At 41.6% G+C, this 20,204-nt stretch overlaps 1 protein-coding gene across 1 annotated transcript in view; it reads left to right on the top strand.

The window, feature by feature from the left end:
• The window catches only part of SLCO5A1 (solute carrier organic anion transporter family member 5A1), a 141,450-nt gene that overhangs the window by 60,491 nt on the left and 60,755 nt on the right, over nucleotides 1-20,204 (top strand). The window contains 2 exon segments of the mRNA XM_047782862.1: nucleotides 1,720-1,852; nucleotides 6,737-6,954. Of these exon segments, the coding sequence (XP_047638818.1) occupies nucleotides 1,720-1,852; nucleotides 6,737-6,954 (351 nt within the window).

Raw genomic sequence — 20,204 nt, forward strand, 5'->3', positions numbered from 1 at the left:
CCTAATATCTTTTTGTTACAAGCAGATGATCCTGTAAAATAAATAAACACTGTGCTTTCTCTTGTGAGATGGTGAGAAAAGTGTGAGCAGGTGTTAAATTACTGTCTGTAGTTATAAGTAACAGGAAGTAGAAGATTATTCAATGTTTATTTAGGTGCAGCTGATAAAGTCAGGTGAAGCTATTCTGATTAGTCCAAATTTGCTTTCTGGTAAATAGGTACTATTTAAAGGATATGACAAATCACTTATTTAATTCTGTGGTTTCATGATAGCAGCAGAATGAGAAGCAGGTATCACCTGAGTTTATCATATCTTGCACACAGTGGTATCTTAAAAGTGTTTATTGGCTTGTCCCCAAATAACTACGTTTCAACAGGGAGAAAAATGTGTTTGGAGTGTTGCTAGATTTTTCTATGACTTTCAAGGAATTTCATATTTTACCTCAAGCTTACAACATTGGCAATATATTATTTATTTAAAAATTCTAAATCACAGCATTAAAAGCAATATAACGAAATGACAGTGAATTTGTTGTTATTTTTTGCTATCAGCCCATTTTGGTGGCCACGTTTTTGGACAGAATGACAAACTTTCTGATCTATTGACAGTAAACCCTCCACCCCCTCTGGACAAATGCTTTAACCGTTTTTCTAATTCAGCTGTCTGTGAATTTCCATTTGGACTTTCTCACTCATGTCATTTAAAGAGATTTATTAATCCTCAAGTAAGATTCCTCAGTTAACAGTAAGCCAAATGCTGTGAGGTCTTCTTTAATTTTAAAGTTGTGACTCGAGGAGTTTCTGCTGTGGCACAGTGGGTGAAAGAAACCGGTATTGTCTCTGCAGTGGGCTCTGGTCACTGCTGAGTTTGATCCCTGGCCTGGCGCTGCTGCAGCTGTGGGGTAGGTTGCAGCTGCAGCTGGGATTCTATCCCTCTTGAGGGAACTTTCATATACTGCAGAGGTAGCCAAACAAACAGTCCAAAAAAAAAAAAAAAACTAACAAAACTTGACTTGAAAATATTAGGGATCTGAGAGTGCTTAAGTAGCTTTCGTAATTCAGTTGGATCCAACTTCATGGCAAAACTGTCCTTGAGTTCCCTCAATCTGTTAGAATCTTCCAGCTGGGAAGAGTGACAGCTACTTTTTTCTTTTTTTCATCTTTTTTTTTTTTTCTTTTTGCTGTTTCTTGGGCCGCACTGCGGCATATGGAGGTTCCCAGGCTAGGGGTCGAAACGGAGCTGTAGCCACCAGCCTACGCCAGAGCCACAGCAACACCAGATCCAAGCCACGGTCTGTAACCTGCACCACAGCTCACGGCAACGCCGGATCCTTAACCCACTGAGCAAGGCCAGGGATCCAACCCGCAACCTCATGGTTCTTAGTCGGATTCATTAACCACTGTGCCACGACGGGAACTCCTCTTTTTCTCATCTTGAGGCTACCTGTTATCCTCTCTTGGTTATGCAGTGACTGCCTCAATAACCAGCCTGGGTCTCCAAAAAGACTCTGATGTTCGAAGGGGACAACAGACAACAGTTAAATAAAGGACATGGTTTGAAACCCAAATGTCAACCTAGACAGAATCTCTAAAGTTCTCTGTTTTCGGAAGTTGTTAACTGGGTTTAACTGTGACATATGCCTAGTATGACTGAAATTAGAAAACTACTGAAGCAAATAACACAATGTTATATTTAGCTTTTCCCTTTCTGTCTTCTCAGCCATCATGTATGTCATGGGAGCGCTTGGTCCTGCAGTGGGATATTTATTAGGTGGACTTCTTATTGGTTTTTATGTTGATCCCAGAAATCCTGTTCACCTTAACCAGAATGATCCTCGTTTCATTGGAAACTGGTAAGAATTGTTTACTAAATATTTCATTCCGTTTGTTATTTTGATCATTAGGGTCATAGACCCCTAGTAGTTAAAATAAAAATTTCCCCAATGGGAAGATGAAAAACAGCCACATGTCACCTGGGAGGGGGTGGTAGGCCGAAAAATAATCCGCAAAGATATCCACTTCCTGATCCCCAGAACCTATGAATGTGTCAGCTTTACATGGCAAGAGGACTTTGCCAAAGTCAATAAGTTTAGGATCTTGAGATGGGAAGATTATCCTGGTTGATCCAAGTGGGTCCAGGAAAATTACAAGGGTCCTTATGTGGGAAAGAGAGAGGCAGAGGAAGAGAAGGAGATCTGATGACTGAAGTGGGTGATGTACCTTGAAGGATGGAGGAAGGGACCTCGAGCCAAGGAATGCAGGTGGGTTGCAGAAGCTAGCAACCGGTTCTTCCCCAAGCTTCCAGAAGGAATGCAGCCCTGCCAACCTGTGTTTTCTGACCTCCAGAACTAGAAGGTGATACCTATGTGCCGTCTTAAGCCACGCAGAGTGCACTGATTTGTTATCGCACCAGCAGAAACTAACACTGGAGGGTCAGGAACATCAGTCAGTCCACATTCTTTAGGATTGAGATGGCTGTTGTCTTCACAGCAGAGTGAAGGAAAAGGGGGATGTGGCAGGATTGGGGCTTTCCTGTGTGCTTTAATCATAGCTTTCATCATCTCTTCTGTACCTTTTATTTATTTATTTTAAATTAAAAGAATTTGTTTTTGTCTTTTTGCCTTTTCTAGGGCTGCTCCTGCAGCACATGGAGGTTCCCAGGCTAGGGGTCTAATCAGAGCTGTAGCCACCAGCCTACACCACGGCCACAGCAACACAGGATCAGAGAGTTTATTTCATTATGAGAAACTAGTATCAAAATAATTTCTTTCTAAAGAGTTTCTTGGGAGTTCCCATCATGAGTCAGCAGTAATGAAGCCAACCAGTATCCATGAAGTTGCAGGTTCGATCCCTGGCCTTGCTCAGTGGGTTGGGGATCTGGCAGTGCCGTGAGCTGTGGTGTAGGGAACTTCCATATGCTGTGGGTGCAGCTCTAATAAATAAATAAATAAATAAAGTTTCTTCAATTGTGTTCTGTGTTTCCTTAAAAAGTAACCTCATAACTTGTATGTGGGAATAACATTTAACACGACTTTCTAAGCAATAAATAAATACTAATTAAATTATAGGACACTTGCTATTTTCATAAGTTAAGTGCTGTTTTTCTTTCTTTCTTTCTTTTTTTTTTTTTGTCTTTTTGCCATTTCTTGGGCCACTCTCACAGCATATGGAGGTTCCCAGGCTAGGGGTCTAATCGGAGCTGTAGCCACCGGCCTACACCACAGCCATAGCAACACAGGATCGGAGCGGCATCTGCAACCCACACCACAGCTCACGGCAATGCCAGATCCTTAACCCACTGAGCAAGGCCAGGGATCGAACCCACAACCTCATGGTTCCTAGTCGGATTCATTAACCACTGAGCCACAACGGGAACTCCCTTTCTTTTTTTTTTTTTTAAAGTGAGTACTCTTTGAAGATGGAAGTGCTAAGATCTAGATGAGCCTGGCCTGGCAGAATTTTCAAATCAGACAAAAGGGAGTTCCCTTTTCAGCTGTAGGGGAATCACACAGGAATTTTATGTTCTTTTTAAAAGTATTTATTTATTTAAAAAAATTAAAAAAATTTTAATCGAAGTATAGTTGATTTACAATGTTGTGTTAATTTCTGCTGCACAGCAAAGTGATTCAGTTCTACATATACTTGTATCCATTCCCATGGAAGTGACCACAGACTACTGAGCATATTTCTCTGTGCTATATGGCAGGTCCCTGTCGACCATCCATCCCTATGCAATAGTGTGCATATGCCAGTCCCAAGATCTTACCCTATCCCTCCCATCCCCCCTTTCCCCTTTGGTAACCATAAACTTGTTCTTGAAGTCTGTGAGTCAGTTTCTGTTTTGTAAATAAGCTAATTTTGTAGCATTTTTAAAGATTACACATATAAGTGATAGCATATGATATCTTTTTCTCTGTCTGACTTACTTCGCTTAGTATGAGAATCTCTAGGTCCATTCATGTTGCTGCAAATGGCATTATTTCGTTCTTTTTTATGGCTGAGTAATATTCCATTGTATATATGTACGACATCTCCTTAATCCATTCCCCTGTCAGTGGACATTTAAGTTACTTCCATGTCTCGGCTATTGTAAATAGTGCTGCAATAACATTGGGGTTGCATGCATTTTTTCTAATTATGGTTTTCTCTGGATATATGCCCAGGAGTGGGATTGCTAGATCATATGGTAGTTCTATTTTTAGTTTTTTGAGGAGCCTCCATACTATTTTCCGTAATCGTTGTACCAACTTACATTCCCACCAACAGTGTAGGAGGGCTCCCTGTTCTCCACACCCTCTCCAGCATTTTTTTTTAAAAGTTTTATTGGCGTGTAGTTAATTCACAATGTTGTGATAATTTCTGTTGTACAACAGAGCCATACATATACACATATCCATTCTTTCTCAGATCCTTTTCCCATATACATTATCACAGAATACTCTCCAGCATTTATTGTTTGTAGGCTTTTTGATGATGGCCGTTCTAACTGTTATGAGGTGATACCTCATTGCAGTTTTGATTTGCATTTCTCTAATAATGGGGATGTTGAGGAACTTTTCATGTGCTTTTCATCTGTCTGCCTTCTTTGGAGAAATATCTGCTTAGATCTTCTGTCCAAGGAATTTTATGTTCTTGATCAATAGTGAGACTTTCGGTCTAAACTACTATTTTCTTTGCAGTTCTAAAATGATTTAGAGTAAGGAATTTTTTTAAATTCTCAGAAAATTAGATTATCAAAATATATCTATGAACATCCCATGGATATTCTATGTCCTTATTTTTCCTTCCCATGCCTGTGGCAAGTGGAATTTCCTGGACAGGGATCAAACCCTCACCACTGCAGTGCCCTGAGCTGCTGTGATGACAATGCTGAATCCTTAAACTCTGCTCCACAAGGGAAATTCCAATAGGGGTCTCTTTGAAAATGGATTTTGTTCATTGAGTAACCCTGTTTGTAACAGCCTTCTACCTTGAACAAAGACAGTTATTTGACACAATGTTATTTTTCAATGATGCCTAGTGGTAAGGACAGATTTTTCAGTCAATATATAAAGGAAGGACTGAATGATATTTGTTGGGTGGTTACTATGTGCCAAGCATTATACTGAGAGCTTTACATTTTCATTTAGGACTTTTAACAACCATATGAGGTCACAAAGAATTTGCCCATTTTGCAGATGAGGAAATTGATGGTCAGTGATTGAATCCTTGCCAAAAGCCTCAGAGTCAGTGAGAGCGGGATAAAAAACTGAGTCCACGGTGGAGGTCTTAGTCAATATACCTAACTGTTCTCTTTTCCTGAATAATCTCTGAGTAATGGTTCATGAAAGGGAGTCAGGGGCTTGGTTTTTTCAATGTCAGCCAAGAGGTTCATGATTATACACTGAATAATTGAAATTGCTGGAAGTTGGCCCTGAGCAGTCTTCTGAAAATAAAATGTTTTTCTGATTGTTTTAGAATCTAAATTTAATAACAATATAAAATTAAGTGTCTGAAAATATCACACTGGATTATTAATGATGGGTTCTAGGAATCATTCTCTCAGCTAAACTGTGACCTTTAGCAGCTGATAACAGCATTTTAAGGGAAATACTTATTTTTAAAAAACACATTTTCTTTGCAGTTGATCTGTATTCTTACCGGGTTGTATTCAGCATGAATGCTTAGAATGCTGTTTGCATTCTGATAACAACCGCTAGAAATGTGTTGATACAGAGCCTGAATCTCAGCATTTATGAACTTGGAAGCTTTGAGGGCAGAGTTTGAAGTTAAGGAATCCTAGTTGGAAGGTGGTGGCCATGTTAGGCAGAAGTAGGGATCTCTTAGCTAAGAAAAGGTTGAAAGGGGACTGAAAAGTTGCCCTTGGGGAATTATGCAGGCAGAAGCCTAAGGCCTTAACACATGCTTTAGCACAAGGCTAGAATTTGAGATCTACTCTATTTGCTTCCTAGTTTCTGTAGCATGGCAACATCAGATGAGTTTAAAGGCAGAATCTCAGTTTGACATTGCTCATTTCTACTTCTCCCTGGAGGTTTTCTGACACGTTGATGTTCCCTCTGAATTTTTATAGCATTCATCTTCTATACCATGTGATCTAACAATTAACTATGTACATCCTTGCATTTCTTGGAATTGCTTGTAATTTTTCTTTCTTTTTCTTTTTGTAGAGCAACACCTGTGGCATATGGAAGTTCCCAGGCTGGGGGTCGAATTGGAGCTGCAGCTGCCAGCCTACGCCACAGCCATAGCCACTCGGGATCCGAGCCACGTCTGTGACCTACACCACAGCTCATGGCAACACTGGATCCTTAACCCCCTGAGCAAGGCCAGGGATCGAACCAGCAGCCTCATGGATCCTAGTTGGGTTCCTTACTGTAGAGCCACGATGGGAACGCCCTATATTATTTTTCTATTAAATTTAGGAGCTGTCGGGATTTATTAAAAAATGCACATTGTAGTAGGACTAACAACGTTAATAAGCAGAACTGACATAGGTGTGCTCAGAAATACTTGAATGAAGTTCTAGTCAGGCTGCTGATTAGTGTAATTATTGGGTAGATTTCTCATTCATACCCCAGAAAGGGAATATTCCTCTATTTCTCAGGTTCCCTGTCTTACTGCTGCACAGTTGACCAAGGTAGAAAGTTCTCTCTGGGGAAATTTATCACTACTTTGCTAATTTGTTCTTACTCGTTATGCAAAAGCATAAATGCTATTCACATTTCCCGATTTTTTAGGTGGAGTGGATTCCTCCTTTGTGCCATTGCAATGTTTCTTGTGATATTCCCAATGTTTACTTTTCCAAAAAAGCTTCCGCCTCGACACAAGAAAAAGAAAAAGAGAAAATATTCTGCTAATGTTGCTGGCGATGATGATGTTGTGAAGGAGAAACCAAACAGTTGTGAACAAGCGGACAAAAAAGTTTCTTCTATAGGATTTGGAAAAGATGTCAGAGGTAAAGTATATCTTTTGAATAAATACGTGCATCGCTCTTCAAATCAGTGCTACTCAAACTGCGGTCCCAGGCCAGTGTTGTCCACCAGCAGTTACTGACCTGGGACAAGAAGCGGGCTGAAAGTGAGCGTAAGTGCTCAGAAACTTTTAAAAAGAAATTTGACGAGTTCCCGTTGTGGCTCAGTGGATTAAGAACCCAACTCGTATCCATGAGGATGCACGTTCAATCCCTGGCTTCGCTCAGTGGGTCAAGGATCTGGCAATGCCGTGACCTGTGGGGTAGGTTGCAGATGGAGCTGGGATCTGGCGTTGCTACAGCTCTAATTCGAAGTCCTAGCTTGGGAACTTCCATATGCCACGGGTGCAGCCCTAAAAAGCAAGAAGGAAAAAAAAAAAAAGGAAAGAAATTTGACAGAGTGATTTTGTGTCTGTTGAATCTAATCACAACAGTAATGAATTGGGCTTAAATTTTGTATGTTTTAAGAAATTCATTTTCTAACACCTCATCTTTGATGTATCTTGCAAAAAAGTTAGTAACAATAGATTGGAAATAATAATAATAAAAAAAGATCCTTCCTCACAGCTTGAGAAGCACTGATTTAGAATCTCAAGTTGAAGACTGTAATTAGGGATGTCTGATTTTTTGAATACTTATTGCATTATACAATGGATGGTTTGTCTCAGGGAACCGTGTGTTTGGGAGTGTGGCCTGGTCCACACCTACCCCTGGGAAGGGCTCTCGTTCAGCAGTGGCTCTTATGAAAGGCTTGTAAATGGCCATGGAGAGGGGTAGCCAGGAGACGGTTCTACAAACCCAGCGGAAGAACATCCAGAGAGTTTCAGTGATGTGTATTGGTCTATTTTCTTTTCTTTTCTATTCTATTCTTTCTTTTCTTTTTCTTTTTTTTTTTAGGGCTGCACCTGTGACACAGGGAAGTTCCTGGGCTAGGGGTCAAATTGGAACTATAGATGCCAGCTTACACCACAGCTATAGCAACTTGGGATCTCAGCCATGTCTGTGACCTACACCGCAGCTCACAGCAACGCCAGATCCTTTACCCATTGAGTGAGGCCAGGGATCAAATCCACATCCTCGTGCATAGGTTCTTAACCCTCTGATCCACAACGGGAACTCCTATTTTTTCATTTTTATTTATCTTAAAAATAACGACTTCATTAAAGCTAGATTAGGCAATTGTAAATCTAAACAACTTAAATTAATCTTAACCAGGCCATCTTGTTCTGTATTCAATATCTCTGTTGAGTAGCAATAAATCCCTTTAATCTAAATTCTCATTAGTTCCTGCCTATTTCCTGAGTTCTCTGAATTGATTTCTTAAAATTATGAAGCATGACATTTATCAAGTGCTTACATCGTAAGTTGTTCTCAGTAAAATTTATCTAGGCATATAGGTCATCTCACTTTGACTACACCCACAGTAAAGGCAAAGAGGAACCTTCTAGGCCTAGGAGGAAGTCATATATTTTGGAACTGTCTCTGCAGCCTCACATGGTTAGATTGGATTCTTCTTAAAGACTATTCGTTCAAAGCAGTGAAGTAACCTTTCATTAGAAATGCTTCTTCCCAGTGAAATTTTAGATTTGCCCTCTCTGCTTCCTCCCCATCACTTTGGGACAATGTGTATTTTTGGAACTGCCAAATTTACTTCTGCTCTCTTAACATAAAAGATTCCTTGGGTGGTAGTGTTGCCTAAGCTCTTACCTGATGGATCAGTCCATCATTTTTCATAGATGTGTTATGGCCCATAATACTACTAAGGGAATGTTTTTTTTTGGGGGGGGGGAGTGTTTTGTTTTGTTTTTTAGCAACTCAGTTGAGAGCAATGTTGATGTTAAAGAATTAAAGAATAAAGTCTTAATTTATGGAGACTGTAGAGTAGATTCAAGGGGAGAAATAAAGGATAAGCTAAAATTGTATATTTTATAACTTAGGAGTGGTTGGCTTGAATGCGAAATATATGCTCTATTGGATAGTAGAGAAAAGGGAGAGAGGCGACTGATATAAATGCCAACGGCTAACACATCGTCGATGGGCGTGGAATTCTTGCAGACGAGGCAGTGTGGACGATGCTTTCAGTGTCCCATCTGTCCTCTGGGACCTTACTGTCTTCATGGTGGAGGATGAGGGTCCTCTTTTTGCCTGAAGTCTCCTTTGGAGGCTGCAAAACTGCTTGGCTCCTGCTGAAGGCAGTTGCTAAAGTCAAGGAATTAACACCCTGGTCTCCCACCCCTAAAGCAGTCTTAACCAATGGCTGATGAACATCTCAGCCCAGCCCCTCATGGGTGGGGCCGTCCTAAGGTTTGTTTCTCCATCCTTTGTAAGCTGTCCTTTCCTCCCGTGTATCATATTCATGCTCCTAGTCCATCGTTTCCCGAACCTCCCAAAGAAACGACTTGAACTTGAATCCTTGACTTGGGGGGACCTGCTTCTGGGGGAAAGCTCACTTAGGCATGCAGGTTCAAAAGTGATAGAAGCCATCATGGAACTTAAAAATTATTTTTCAGAATTGAGTCTATGTCTGATTCTTTTGGATGTCTTCTTGTTCTGCTGTCGGTTGTTTTCCATCTTTTCTGTGCTCAATTTGATGGCTCGGGGTGTTTTCTTTTAGAGGAAAGAACAAGAGGAGTCTTTTGACAGTGATGGGTAGTTGGTTTACAAAATCCATTTTCATTCTCATTTTCTTGTCAGGATTTCTGATAAATTCTCATCTTTTTCTCCCTATGCCTTAATTATGATGATTGATCTCACTTCTGTAGCTAACCTTCCTGATTAGGACACAGAGATGGTTTATTTTATTACTTCCACTTGCACTGGATTCTCTCATTGTGTCTAGTCTGGAACTTCAAGAGATACTCTCTCTTGTTAGGAAGGAATCCTGATTATAAAGTGATAATGTTTTACTAAAAACTATTCAAATGATGTTGATGATATTGGAATAATGTTCGATTACGGTGTTTAAAATTAATACGTATATGTCTTGCCCCCGTTTATTTCTAACACCTATCGCCTGTAGGAAATGACAGTCTAATACTTAATCTGATTTTCAGAAGAATCAATTAAATCTCTGAGAATCATTCCACCATTGACATAATTTGTATTGCACAGCTGAGGTTCATTATTAAAGTCTAGAGTTAAAGAATGATTGCTAAGACTTTATTGGGAGTTAAATCTGAATTTGATTCTCAGATCTTCTTTTTCCTTGTCCTGTTTTCTGGAGCAGGGCTCCATTTATTCTTTATTTTATATTTAAAATTTGTACATCAATATTAGCTTCTTCAAAGAGGAGGTGGAAATATAGCCATGTTAGTACCTTTTATTCCCTTAAAGCAAAAATGACTTGGGGCATACAGAATGGTGCTCTCTGAGAAGTTTTATTTCAGAGAACACAAGAAGAAAACACACTACTTTCTACCCTCCACCTCCACATTTTGATGATAGACATTGGGGAAATTCGACTCAGTGTTTCTAGATTATTATAAATTATGCAGGAATAAGACTGTTTCAAAACACCACAAAGGAGAAAGCAGAATTTTTAGTGTGTCTGTATCAGCTTTCCATAAAGAGATTAGCATTGAGTGCTGCGACATCTTACCAATAAAAATAAACAGTTAAAATATTTAAGTGGATCAATTTTCCCGAGGTTTGAGGTTCAGCATTTTAGAGGTCTTCCAAATGTAGCCGGGTATCTTCCTAAATATAAAATTTTGGTGGCAGTTATTCATAAGAATTTTTTTTGTTCTTTTTTTTGTTTGTTTTTTTAGGGCCGCGCTTGAGGCACATGGCAGTTCCCAGGCTAGAGGTCGAATCAGAGTTACAGCTGCCGGCCTGCACCACAGCCACAGCAACGCGGGATCCGTGCTTGTCTGGGACCTACACCACAGTTCATGGCAACGCCAGTCCTTAACCCACGGAGCGAGGCCAGGGATCAAACCTACATCCTCATGGATGCTAGTCAGAGTTCTTAACCCAGTGAGCCACAACAGGAACTCCCAGAGCATTTTTATTTTTGTGTCTGCTTTTAACCTTTTTAAGCTTGATTGCTTAACATTATTAATTAGCATAAAATATAACAGACTTTGCTAGACTTCATCTGTGTTAGAGTACCATATATTATAATCCTAAGTAAAATAGTTATTCTGAGGTGATGGACTGATTAAAAGAGGCCATTGGAAGTTACAGAATTTTGATCACTTGATTTTGTTGTCATCATTTAATTCAATAACTATTCACGCTGTAGAAGCTGCCATACTCCAAGCTGAGGCAGAGACAAAGATGAATGAGTCATGGTTTGCCCTCAGAGACCTTGTAGTCTGCTGAAGGAGACAAGACACATACAGACGGAAATATACTAAAGACTAAAACCAAGAGAGACACAGTGGTGTGAGGGTCGAAGGCAATTGAGGGAACATTTAGTTGAGGGATGAGGAATGGTTTCATGGAGGAGATGGGATTTGCAATGTACCTTGGAAGATGGGGAGAATGTCAGTTGGGGGAGGTGGGATGGTGGGAGTATTCCGGTCAGAGAGAGCAAAGGCAAGCAGATCCGACCATGCAGATGCAGTTGAAAATGCTCTACAAGCGTATCAAGGTTGGTGTGTTGGATATGCATGGCGGAGGCCTGGCGGATGAGGTTGGGAAGGTGAGGTAGGGCCACCTTGTGCATTGAGAGCTGGAGTCCTTACCTTTACCTGAATTTGTCCTGAATGGGGAGAGTCGAGGTCTGAGCAGCATTTGGCAAGCTCTCCATTAAGTAGGTTAGGGAGGGAGGGCAGTGGAATGGAAGGAGGGGGCCTAGGTAGAAAGCTGTGGGTGGAGCCCAGGGGAGAGGCGATGATGGTTTTGCCTAGTAGAGACGGAAAGGACAGTAGCCTCCTAAACTGGTCTCCCGGCTTCTATCCTTGTCCCCTTTCAGCTGCTTTCAACTGTGCAGCCAGAAAGATCCTGTTGAAATGCCACTCTTCTGCTCAAAGCTTCTGTGGTCTCCCATCTCACTCACAGAAGAGTCCCCTCCCTCTGTGACCCACAAGGGCTACCATCAAACCCTTGGTTACCTTGGACTCCTTCTCTTTCTTGCAGTTCCATTTGTTCATTCTCCTTCAACCACATTGGGCTCATCACTGTCCTCAACTAAGCCAAGGACAATCTCACCTCAGGGCCTTTGCACATGCCACTCCTATGCTGGGAATGTTCTGCCTCCCTATTTAAACATTTCTACCTTCCTCTCCAAAGCTTCTTATCTCTTTCCCGCCTTTACTTTTCACCGTAGCACTCATCACTAACATACTATGTATTTCCCTTATTTATCTTTTTTTATCGTCTCAGCAAAGAGAAAGTAAGCTCCATGAAGGAAAGGATGTTTTGTCCATCATGTTCCCTGATGAATTCACACCACCACCTAGTAGATATTCAGGAAATGTTTGATGAATGAATTATTGAATGATGAGAAGGGAAGGAAGAGGTTGTGTCTCTGGGATGTGGCAACTGCTATGGGAAAGAGGGGGAGGGATATACCAAAGATGGTTTCAGGGTTTCGACCTCAGAAGATGGCGAGAGGAATAGAGGGGCAGAAGGAATAAATTCTGAATTAGAGTTGCCTAGGAATATACAGAACTATTGCATGTGGCCTTTGCTAGGTTTTTTAAAACCTCACGTAAGAAGGAATATGTTAGAGGCGACACTTGACTCGGCAGTTAAGGGCTATGCCATCTTAGCCCTCTTGCCTTTGTCTTTGCTTTTTTTTTTTGCTGAATTGCATTTTAGTCTTAGGTTTGCAGCTTTTATTGAAAGCTGTTGCCTGAATTCCTCATATTTGCCAAAGGAGCATTGCTCAGAGCCCTTTATATAAAACCGTATTTCTTGAGAACAGTGGTTCTCAAACTTGGCTACCTAAGAAGTGCCATGAGGGCTTCTTAAAACCCAGAGTGCTGGACCCCAGCCCAGAGTGTCTGACTGAGGTGTGGCCTGAGAATCTGCATTTTATTTTATTTTATTTATTTATTTTTTTTGTCTTTTGTCTTTTGTCTTTTGTTGTTGTTGTTGCTATTTCTTGGGCCGCTCCCGCGGCATATGGAGATTCCCAGGCTAGGGGTTGAATCGGAGCTGTAGCCACCGGCCTACGCCAGAGCCACAGCAATGCGGGATCCGAGCCGCGTCTGCAACCTACACCACAGCTCACGGCAACGCCGGATCGTTAACCCACTGAGCAAGGGCAGGGACCGAACCCGCAACCTCATGGTTCCCAGTCGGATTCGTTAACCACTGTGCCACGACGGGAACTCCAGAATCTGCATTTTAAACAAGTTCCCAGGTGATATTGATGCTGATGGTCCAGGGACCACACTGGGAGGATCACTGCTCTAGAACTTAGTTAGGAAAAGCTTTGTTTTCCACAAGAAAATTAGAATGTTCCTGCCAATGGTGATTAAACAACTTTTTGCTTTGGTGGCCAGGAAATTGAGGGTCAAATTCGAAGCCCCCCAAAAAGACTGTAATCATGTATGTGTAATTGGGTCACCATGCTGTACAGTAGAAAAAAAATAAAAGCAAAAAGAAGAAAAAGAAAGAAAGAAAGATTCCAGTAATAAACAAACAAAAAAAGAAATTGTAAATATTCAAAATAAAAAATTATTTTATTCAAAATAAAAAAAATTGAAGCCCAAGAAGAATCTTATAGACATATTTAATTCTTTTTTTGGCTTTCATTTTCTGCTCTATTTATATCTTCTTATTTCTTCTTTCAAGGAAATATGATGAATTTATTATTTCTTTTTCCTTTTTTAATTGAAGTACAGTTGGCTTACAATATTGTATTATTTTCAGGTGCACAACATAGTGATTCAATATTTTTATAGACTTATGGATTTATAGATTATACTCTATTTAAAGTTATTACAAAACAATGGCCATATTTCCCTGGCCATATTTCCTTATTGCTTACGTATTTTATATATAGTAGTTTGTATCTCTTAATGTCATACCCCTATCTTGCCTCCCTCTTCTCCCTCTCCCTTCTCTATTTCCACTGGTAACTTTGAGATTGTTGTCTATATCTGTTTCTGTTTTGCTATATACTTTTTTTTTTTGGTTTTTAGGGTTGCATCTACCACATATGGAAGTCCCTAGGCTAGGGGTCTAATTGGAGCTACCACTGCTGGCTTACGCCACAGCCACAGCAACACCAGATCCTTAACCCACTGAGTGAGGCCAGGGATTGAACGCATGTCCTCATGGATACTAGTTGGGTTCTTTACCTACTGAGCTGGAATGGGAACTCCCTGTTATATTATTTACATTTGCTTATTTTATTTTTAAGATTTCACATATAAGTGTTTACAGAGTATTTGTTTTTTTCTCCATATGACTTATTTCACTAAGCATAATACCCTCTATATCCATCCATGTTGTTGCAAATGGCAGACTCTTATTCTTTTTCATGGCTGAGTAGTATTCCATTGCATGCACACGCGCACGCTTGTGTGTGCATGCCACATCTTATTTATTTATTTATTTATTTATCTTTTTAGGGCCACACCAGCAGCATATGGAAGTTCCAAGGCTATGGGTTGAATCAGAGCTGCAGATGCCAGCCTGTGCCACAGCCACAGCAACACCAGATCTGAGCTGCATCTGCAGCTTACACCACAGCTCACAGCAATGCTGGATCCTTAACCCACTGAGCGAAGCCAGGGATCGAACCTGCATCCTCATGGCTACCAGTTGGGTTCATGACCACTGAGCCACAACAGGAACTCCCCACATCTTCTTTATTTATTCATCTTGTTTTCTCTATTTCTAATCCTTTGTTTCATTTCTCTTTTACATTTACTTTGTTGCATGTATGTTTTCTTGTGGTAAGCTGTACCGTTAGATTTGGACCTTTAGCATATGGGGCAAAATGTGAATCGTAACAGGCCTGGCAAAGAAATCCTGAAAAAAAAAAACCACTTTAAAAATACCCCGTTCAAATTAACTGTGGAACTACTACTCATCAGAAGGGCATCTATTTAGAAAGAGATATAAAAATTCACATTAGATTTAAACAAGAAGGATAGTACCATGGCCAGTAACCGTGACTGATGTATTTGGGCTCTGATGGCCACTGGTTCTGTCCACTGCCTGTAGGTAGGTGGTTCAGGAGCTTTGTGTGTTTGCCCAGAGGTGACTGGTGTGCCAGGGTCATCCAGCTGCTTCTGTTCTTTTATTGGCCAGCAGGGAATGGTGTTTGCTAGTATGTTGTTGGGGGTGGGGGAGAAACTGGAATACTTTCATGGGCACTCATGACTGGCGGGGTCATTAATTTCAAAGAAAATGGGCAAGAAATGGGGGCCCTTGGGTCCTGTGTTGGAAGTGTTACACAGGAAAGGCAACTTTGGTTTTGCTTTTACAGAAAGAGGTGACTAAAAATAGTCTGATGTTCTCTTGTAATTGACATCAAAAATTTCTATCTGCTTTATGCCCATGAAATACAAGGCAGGCACAAGATTTACAGGCCATAAAGGGGGCTATTGAGGCTTTCACTGCATGATCACGGTCTGTATCCATTGGCTTTTTAATGCATCTGGAAGCTTAAAAGTAGATGATAAGAAGAACTAAAAGATGAGAGGTAAAGGAAATTTCATGGAAATTTAAAGGAAGCAGTTCTATAGTTTGTACTTGTAGATTTTAATTTGTGGAAGTGACTGAGTGATGACATGGGAGGTCCGTGACATTGCAAGAGGAATTTATTACTTCCATCTCCCAAGAGAAGGGGGCACACCATGCCATGCAGGGCCACAGGGGAAGCACCAGGTTTTGGTCAGGAAACAAAAGACAGGAGCAAGGGGAAAGCCAAGGCCAGGGCCTCTCTTGGGGTTTCCATGGGGAAGACAAGGCAGGCAGCGTAAACAGCTTATGACTGGCTAGTCTGAGTGATTCCAGTGGGCCCTGGGTGGTAGAGGTGGTTTCTAGTTATCTAGTTCCTGGCTCTGGGTGGTTTAGGGCAAGGGAAATACTGCCTTGGTGTGTGAGAGTTAGATAATGAAGTGGTTGGAATTGGTGGGTTAACATATAAAAGATGAGCTCCCAGCTGAGCCCTTGCTATATCTAAGCACTGGTGTTCCAGTCTCTTTCCAGCCAGAAAGCTTTTTTTTTTCCTCTCCCAGTTTTAAGGAGTTGTCTTTATTTTCAGAGATTTCCAAGTTAATAATGAAGGTAAGATGGGTTTATTTTCCCCTTACTCCTCCAATTTGAGAATGTTCAGCAAGCTTTTTTTTTCTTCTTCTTCTTCTTTTTTTGCCTTTTTTTAGTGCTGCACCTGCGGCATATGGAGGGTCCAGGCTAGGGGTCCAATTGGAGCTACAGCTGCCAGCCTACACCTCAGCCACAGCAATGCAGGATCCGAGCTGTGTCTTTGACCTACACCACAGCTTATGACAATGCCGGATTCTTAACCCCTGGATCCCCGAGGCCAGGGATCAAACCAGCAACCTCATGGTTACTAGTTGGATTTGTTTCCACTTCACCACAACGGGAACACCTGTTCGGCAAGCTTTTTAAGATGTCCAAACATGATAAAATACAGAGAAAAAGTACTTAGGGGTTCCCTGGGGGCAGAGCTATTAAGGACTTGGCATTGTCACTGCTGTGGCTCGGATTCAATCCCTGACCCGGGAACTTCTGATGCTGTGGGTATGGCCAAAATATGATGCAGTTAAAAGCTTATGTTACAGTCAGAGCACACTTTTACTCCGTCCAGGTTCACTAATGACCATGTGGACCTCCCTCTGCCTTCCTTTCCACCACCTTCCCTCGCCTCACTTTGTGGAGGCCTTTCCTGAGCTCATGAGGCCAAGTCTTCCATTCTGCCCATGCACTTTGAAAGGCAAACTTATTTTTAATGCATCATGCTAGTTTAGAAAATTCCCAGTCTTCTGCATAACAGTGACCCCTACTCTGCTGTTTCTTTTTTCCCTCTTGGTCTCCTTGGCCATGACCAATGTCAGTTCTGAGCCTGGTTTGATTTCATCCATTTGAGCCGCCTTTCTCTACTTGTTCAGTTGAGATTTCCTTTCAAATTTTACTTTTATCTAAGAAATCGGCACTACCTAAGACTTTTAGGAAGAAACAAGAATGGTTCCCAAGTATCGTTCTGAGTCTTGAGATAGATGGCTGGCCATATCCATCTGAAGAAAATTTCTCTTTCTTTCTTTGTTTCCTTTTTTCTCTCTCACAAATATCTTTATTGAGCAACTCCTGTGGTATAGAGAACTCAGGATACATATGTGAAAAGTTACAGTCCTGGCCTCAAAGGGGGGTAGAAAGAAAGCATAAAAAATGCAAGTCTTGGCGCTCCTGTCATGGCACAGTGGAAACAAGTCTGACTAGGAACCATGAGGTTGTGGGTTTGATCCCTCACCTTGATCAGTGGGTTAAGGATCCAGCTTTGCCGTGAGCTATGGTGTAGGTCGCAGACATGCCTCAGATCCTGCAATGCTGTGGCTGTGGTGTAGGCCAGCAGCTGTAGCTCCAATTGGACCCCTAGCCTGGGAACCTCCATATGCCGCAGGTGAGTCCCTAAAAATCAATCAATCAATCAATCAAATAAAATGTAAGTATTAAAATGGAGAAATGTACATTCTGAGGAAGGAAGGAATGTTGAAGGAAGAAGAGGATGGGACCTACATCACAGCTACAGCAACACCAGATCCGAACCACGTCTGTGACCTATACCACAGCTTGTGGCAGCACTGGATCCTTAACCTCACTGAGTGAGACCAGGGATCAAACCCTTGTCCCCAGAGAGATGACATTGGGCCCTTAACTTGCTGAGCCACAGTAAGAACTCCTAGAAGGTACTATCTTTTGCATATGTATGGGTTTGTAAAAAGGTCTGTTTCAGGACGTCCAAGACAAGTGCAAATGGACACACCGTCAGTGTTTTCAAGCGGTAAAGGACAGAAGCAAGTTCAGGCCACCTGAGGTATTAGGGATCAGCATGAGACTCTCGGGGCCCCCAGTCAGTGCTGGAAATGCGTTCTTTGCTTTCAGATGCACGATCCCTCTCTGCATCCCTCTGCGTCCTCGAGTGCAGATCGAGGCTCTGTTCCTTCCCCATTTCTTTCTTCTCACTCTAATCTTCACATTCACCACCTAATTCACCCTCTATCTCAGGGGGCAAACTCTAAGGGACACAAAGTAAAGGACTTGGTCAGTCTGTGTCCACACACTGGTACCAGGCTGCTCACGCTGGGATGCCTTCCAGGATCCTCTCTGAGCCTCCTTGCCTGGACCCATCAGCTCATTTGGGGATATCAGGTCACGGTGTAAAACCACTGCCTCTCAGCATAAGGAGCCACTGAAGAGGGTCTTACAGGGTGGCAGGCCCTTCTAGACCATTCTCCAGAATGGGAAACACTTCTCACCAAACTAGATGTGTTCCCAATGAGTTCCGCCTCCTGCCCACTTGAAAAGAGCACTGTCACCTCTCAGGTTCCATGAAACCCAGGCTCATGGAACGTTTTAGTCTTCCAAGTCCTTCCTCTAAATAGAAACTTCAGGTTCTAGACTTATTATGAATGAGCTTAAAATAGTCACACCTCCTGGAGCACGTTTGCTTGATGGGCAAAAAATGCTTGATGGGCAAAAAATGTCATACATGTCAATATCTGGTGCCTCATAGTATGCTGTGAGCTGTGAGGCTTTGGAGAACAGTAAGGTATGCTCTCTGCCCTTGCTGACACCGTCCCTTGTCAGCTTCCATGAGAATCCAGTCACACCAGGCAGCTCAGATTTTCTGAAACTTTGACTAATAGTTTGCAAGGTCAAGGGGGAAGGACCACATCACGTTTGTTGTGGCGTAGCCCTGTGGTGATGGGGGTGCGATTTAACACCTGGTCCAGGTGCACCTGATGGCTGGATGGGGTCACCTGCTCTGTCACTGACATGTACGTGGGAATGAGCAAGGGATCTGCCAGTGACAGCAAGGCTTCTTCTCAAGGTGATCTCTAAATATTGTCCACCTTATATGACATTCTCTTCAATTTGGGGGCTTTGTATTAAATTTTATTCCCCATTTACCATTGTCAAAGGCATGTCTGGTTTTAGTGTCAGCTTGCCCTTATAATTGAGTTTGTAAAATTTCTTAGCACATAATGATCAAAAAAAAATTAATCATCATCACTGTTAATCTCTCGTCCATCACTCTTTTCACGGCATCTTTGATCTCACAAGGACACAGGTGTAAAAGACAAAAGGAAGCTTATCCAAATTATATTCTACAGCATAATAATCAGGTATTGGGCTGCAAATTGATGGACTTAGCAGCTTCTTTTCTAACTTAGTTTTTTTATACCCTGTGTTTGTGAAATGATTTTGAATTTACATAGGAAGCCACAGAAAGAGCACACAGAGTTCCTGTGTACCCTACCCCCCAATTCCCAGATGCTGATCCATCTGAGAAGTCACATGCATGACACTTTACTGTCCCCCAGTGCTTTGGTGTGTTTCCAAAGTACAAGAGTACTCTCCTGCAGGACCAAGGGCTGCCATCTAAATCAGGAAGTTAACCTTGATCCTGTGATACCATCTAGACCATAGACCCTGTTCAAGTTTCTCTGATCATCCCTACGATGTCCTTTATGTCCAAAATCCAGTCCTCCACCACATCTTGTGTTTAGTTGTAGTGTCTTTTAGTCCTTCTGTCTGAGTCAGTTCCTCATTTTCCCTGATCTTTCATGACCTTGATCTTTTAAAAAAAAAGTGTAAGCCAGTAAGCCTTTATAGAAGGTCCCTCAGTTTGGGTTTGATGATGTCAACTCTTGACTTATGCACTTCTGTAGACATACCTCTGAAAGGATGCTGTGTTCAGTGCCTCGTCACAGAAACCACGCAATATTAATTTGCCCTGTTATCAGTCCTATCTTGATAAGATCGGATCTGCCAGGTTGCTGAACGCTAAAGTCAATGAGTACATTGCGTGTATTCATCCAGCAGTCAATACATAACTTTGTATTAGATGTGTTTCTGTTCAAAGTCACCTTATTTAATGTATATTGTTGCGTTTATAAAACAGTACGTAACTTATAAATACTCTGTGGGAAGGCACTTTGAGGCTATGTAAGTACAGTTGATTCTCGTTATTTGTGGTTATTGTGTTCTCTACAGTTATGGTAAACATTGAGTTAGTGAATGTGGGAGCATTGCTCTGGGGGAGATCCAGGGTTAGATTCCTGCCGCCACGTAATCATCCAGCA

This window comes from Phacochoerus africanus, chromosome 6 (assembly GCF_016906955.1).
Source record: "Phacochoerus africanus isolate WHEZ1 chromosome 6, ROS_Pafr_v1, whole genome shotgun sequence".
NCBI lineage: Eukaryota > Metazoa > Chordata > Mammalia > Artiodactyla > Suidae > Phacochoerus > Phacochoerus africanus.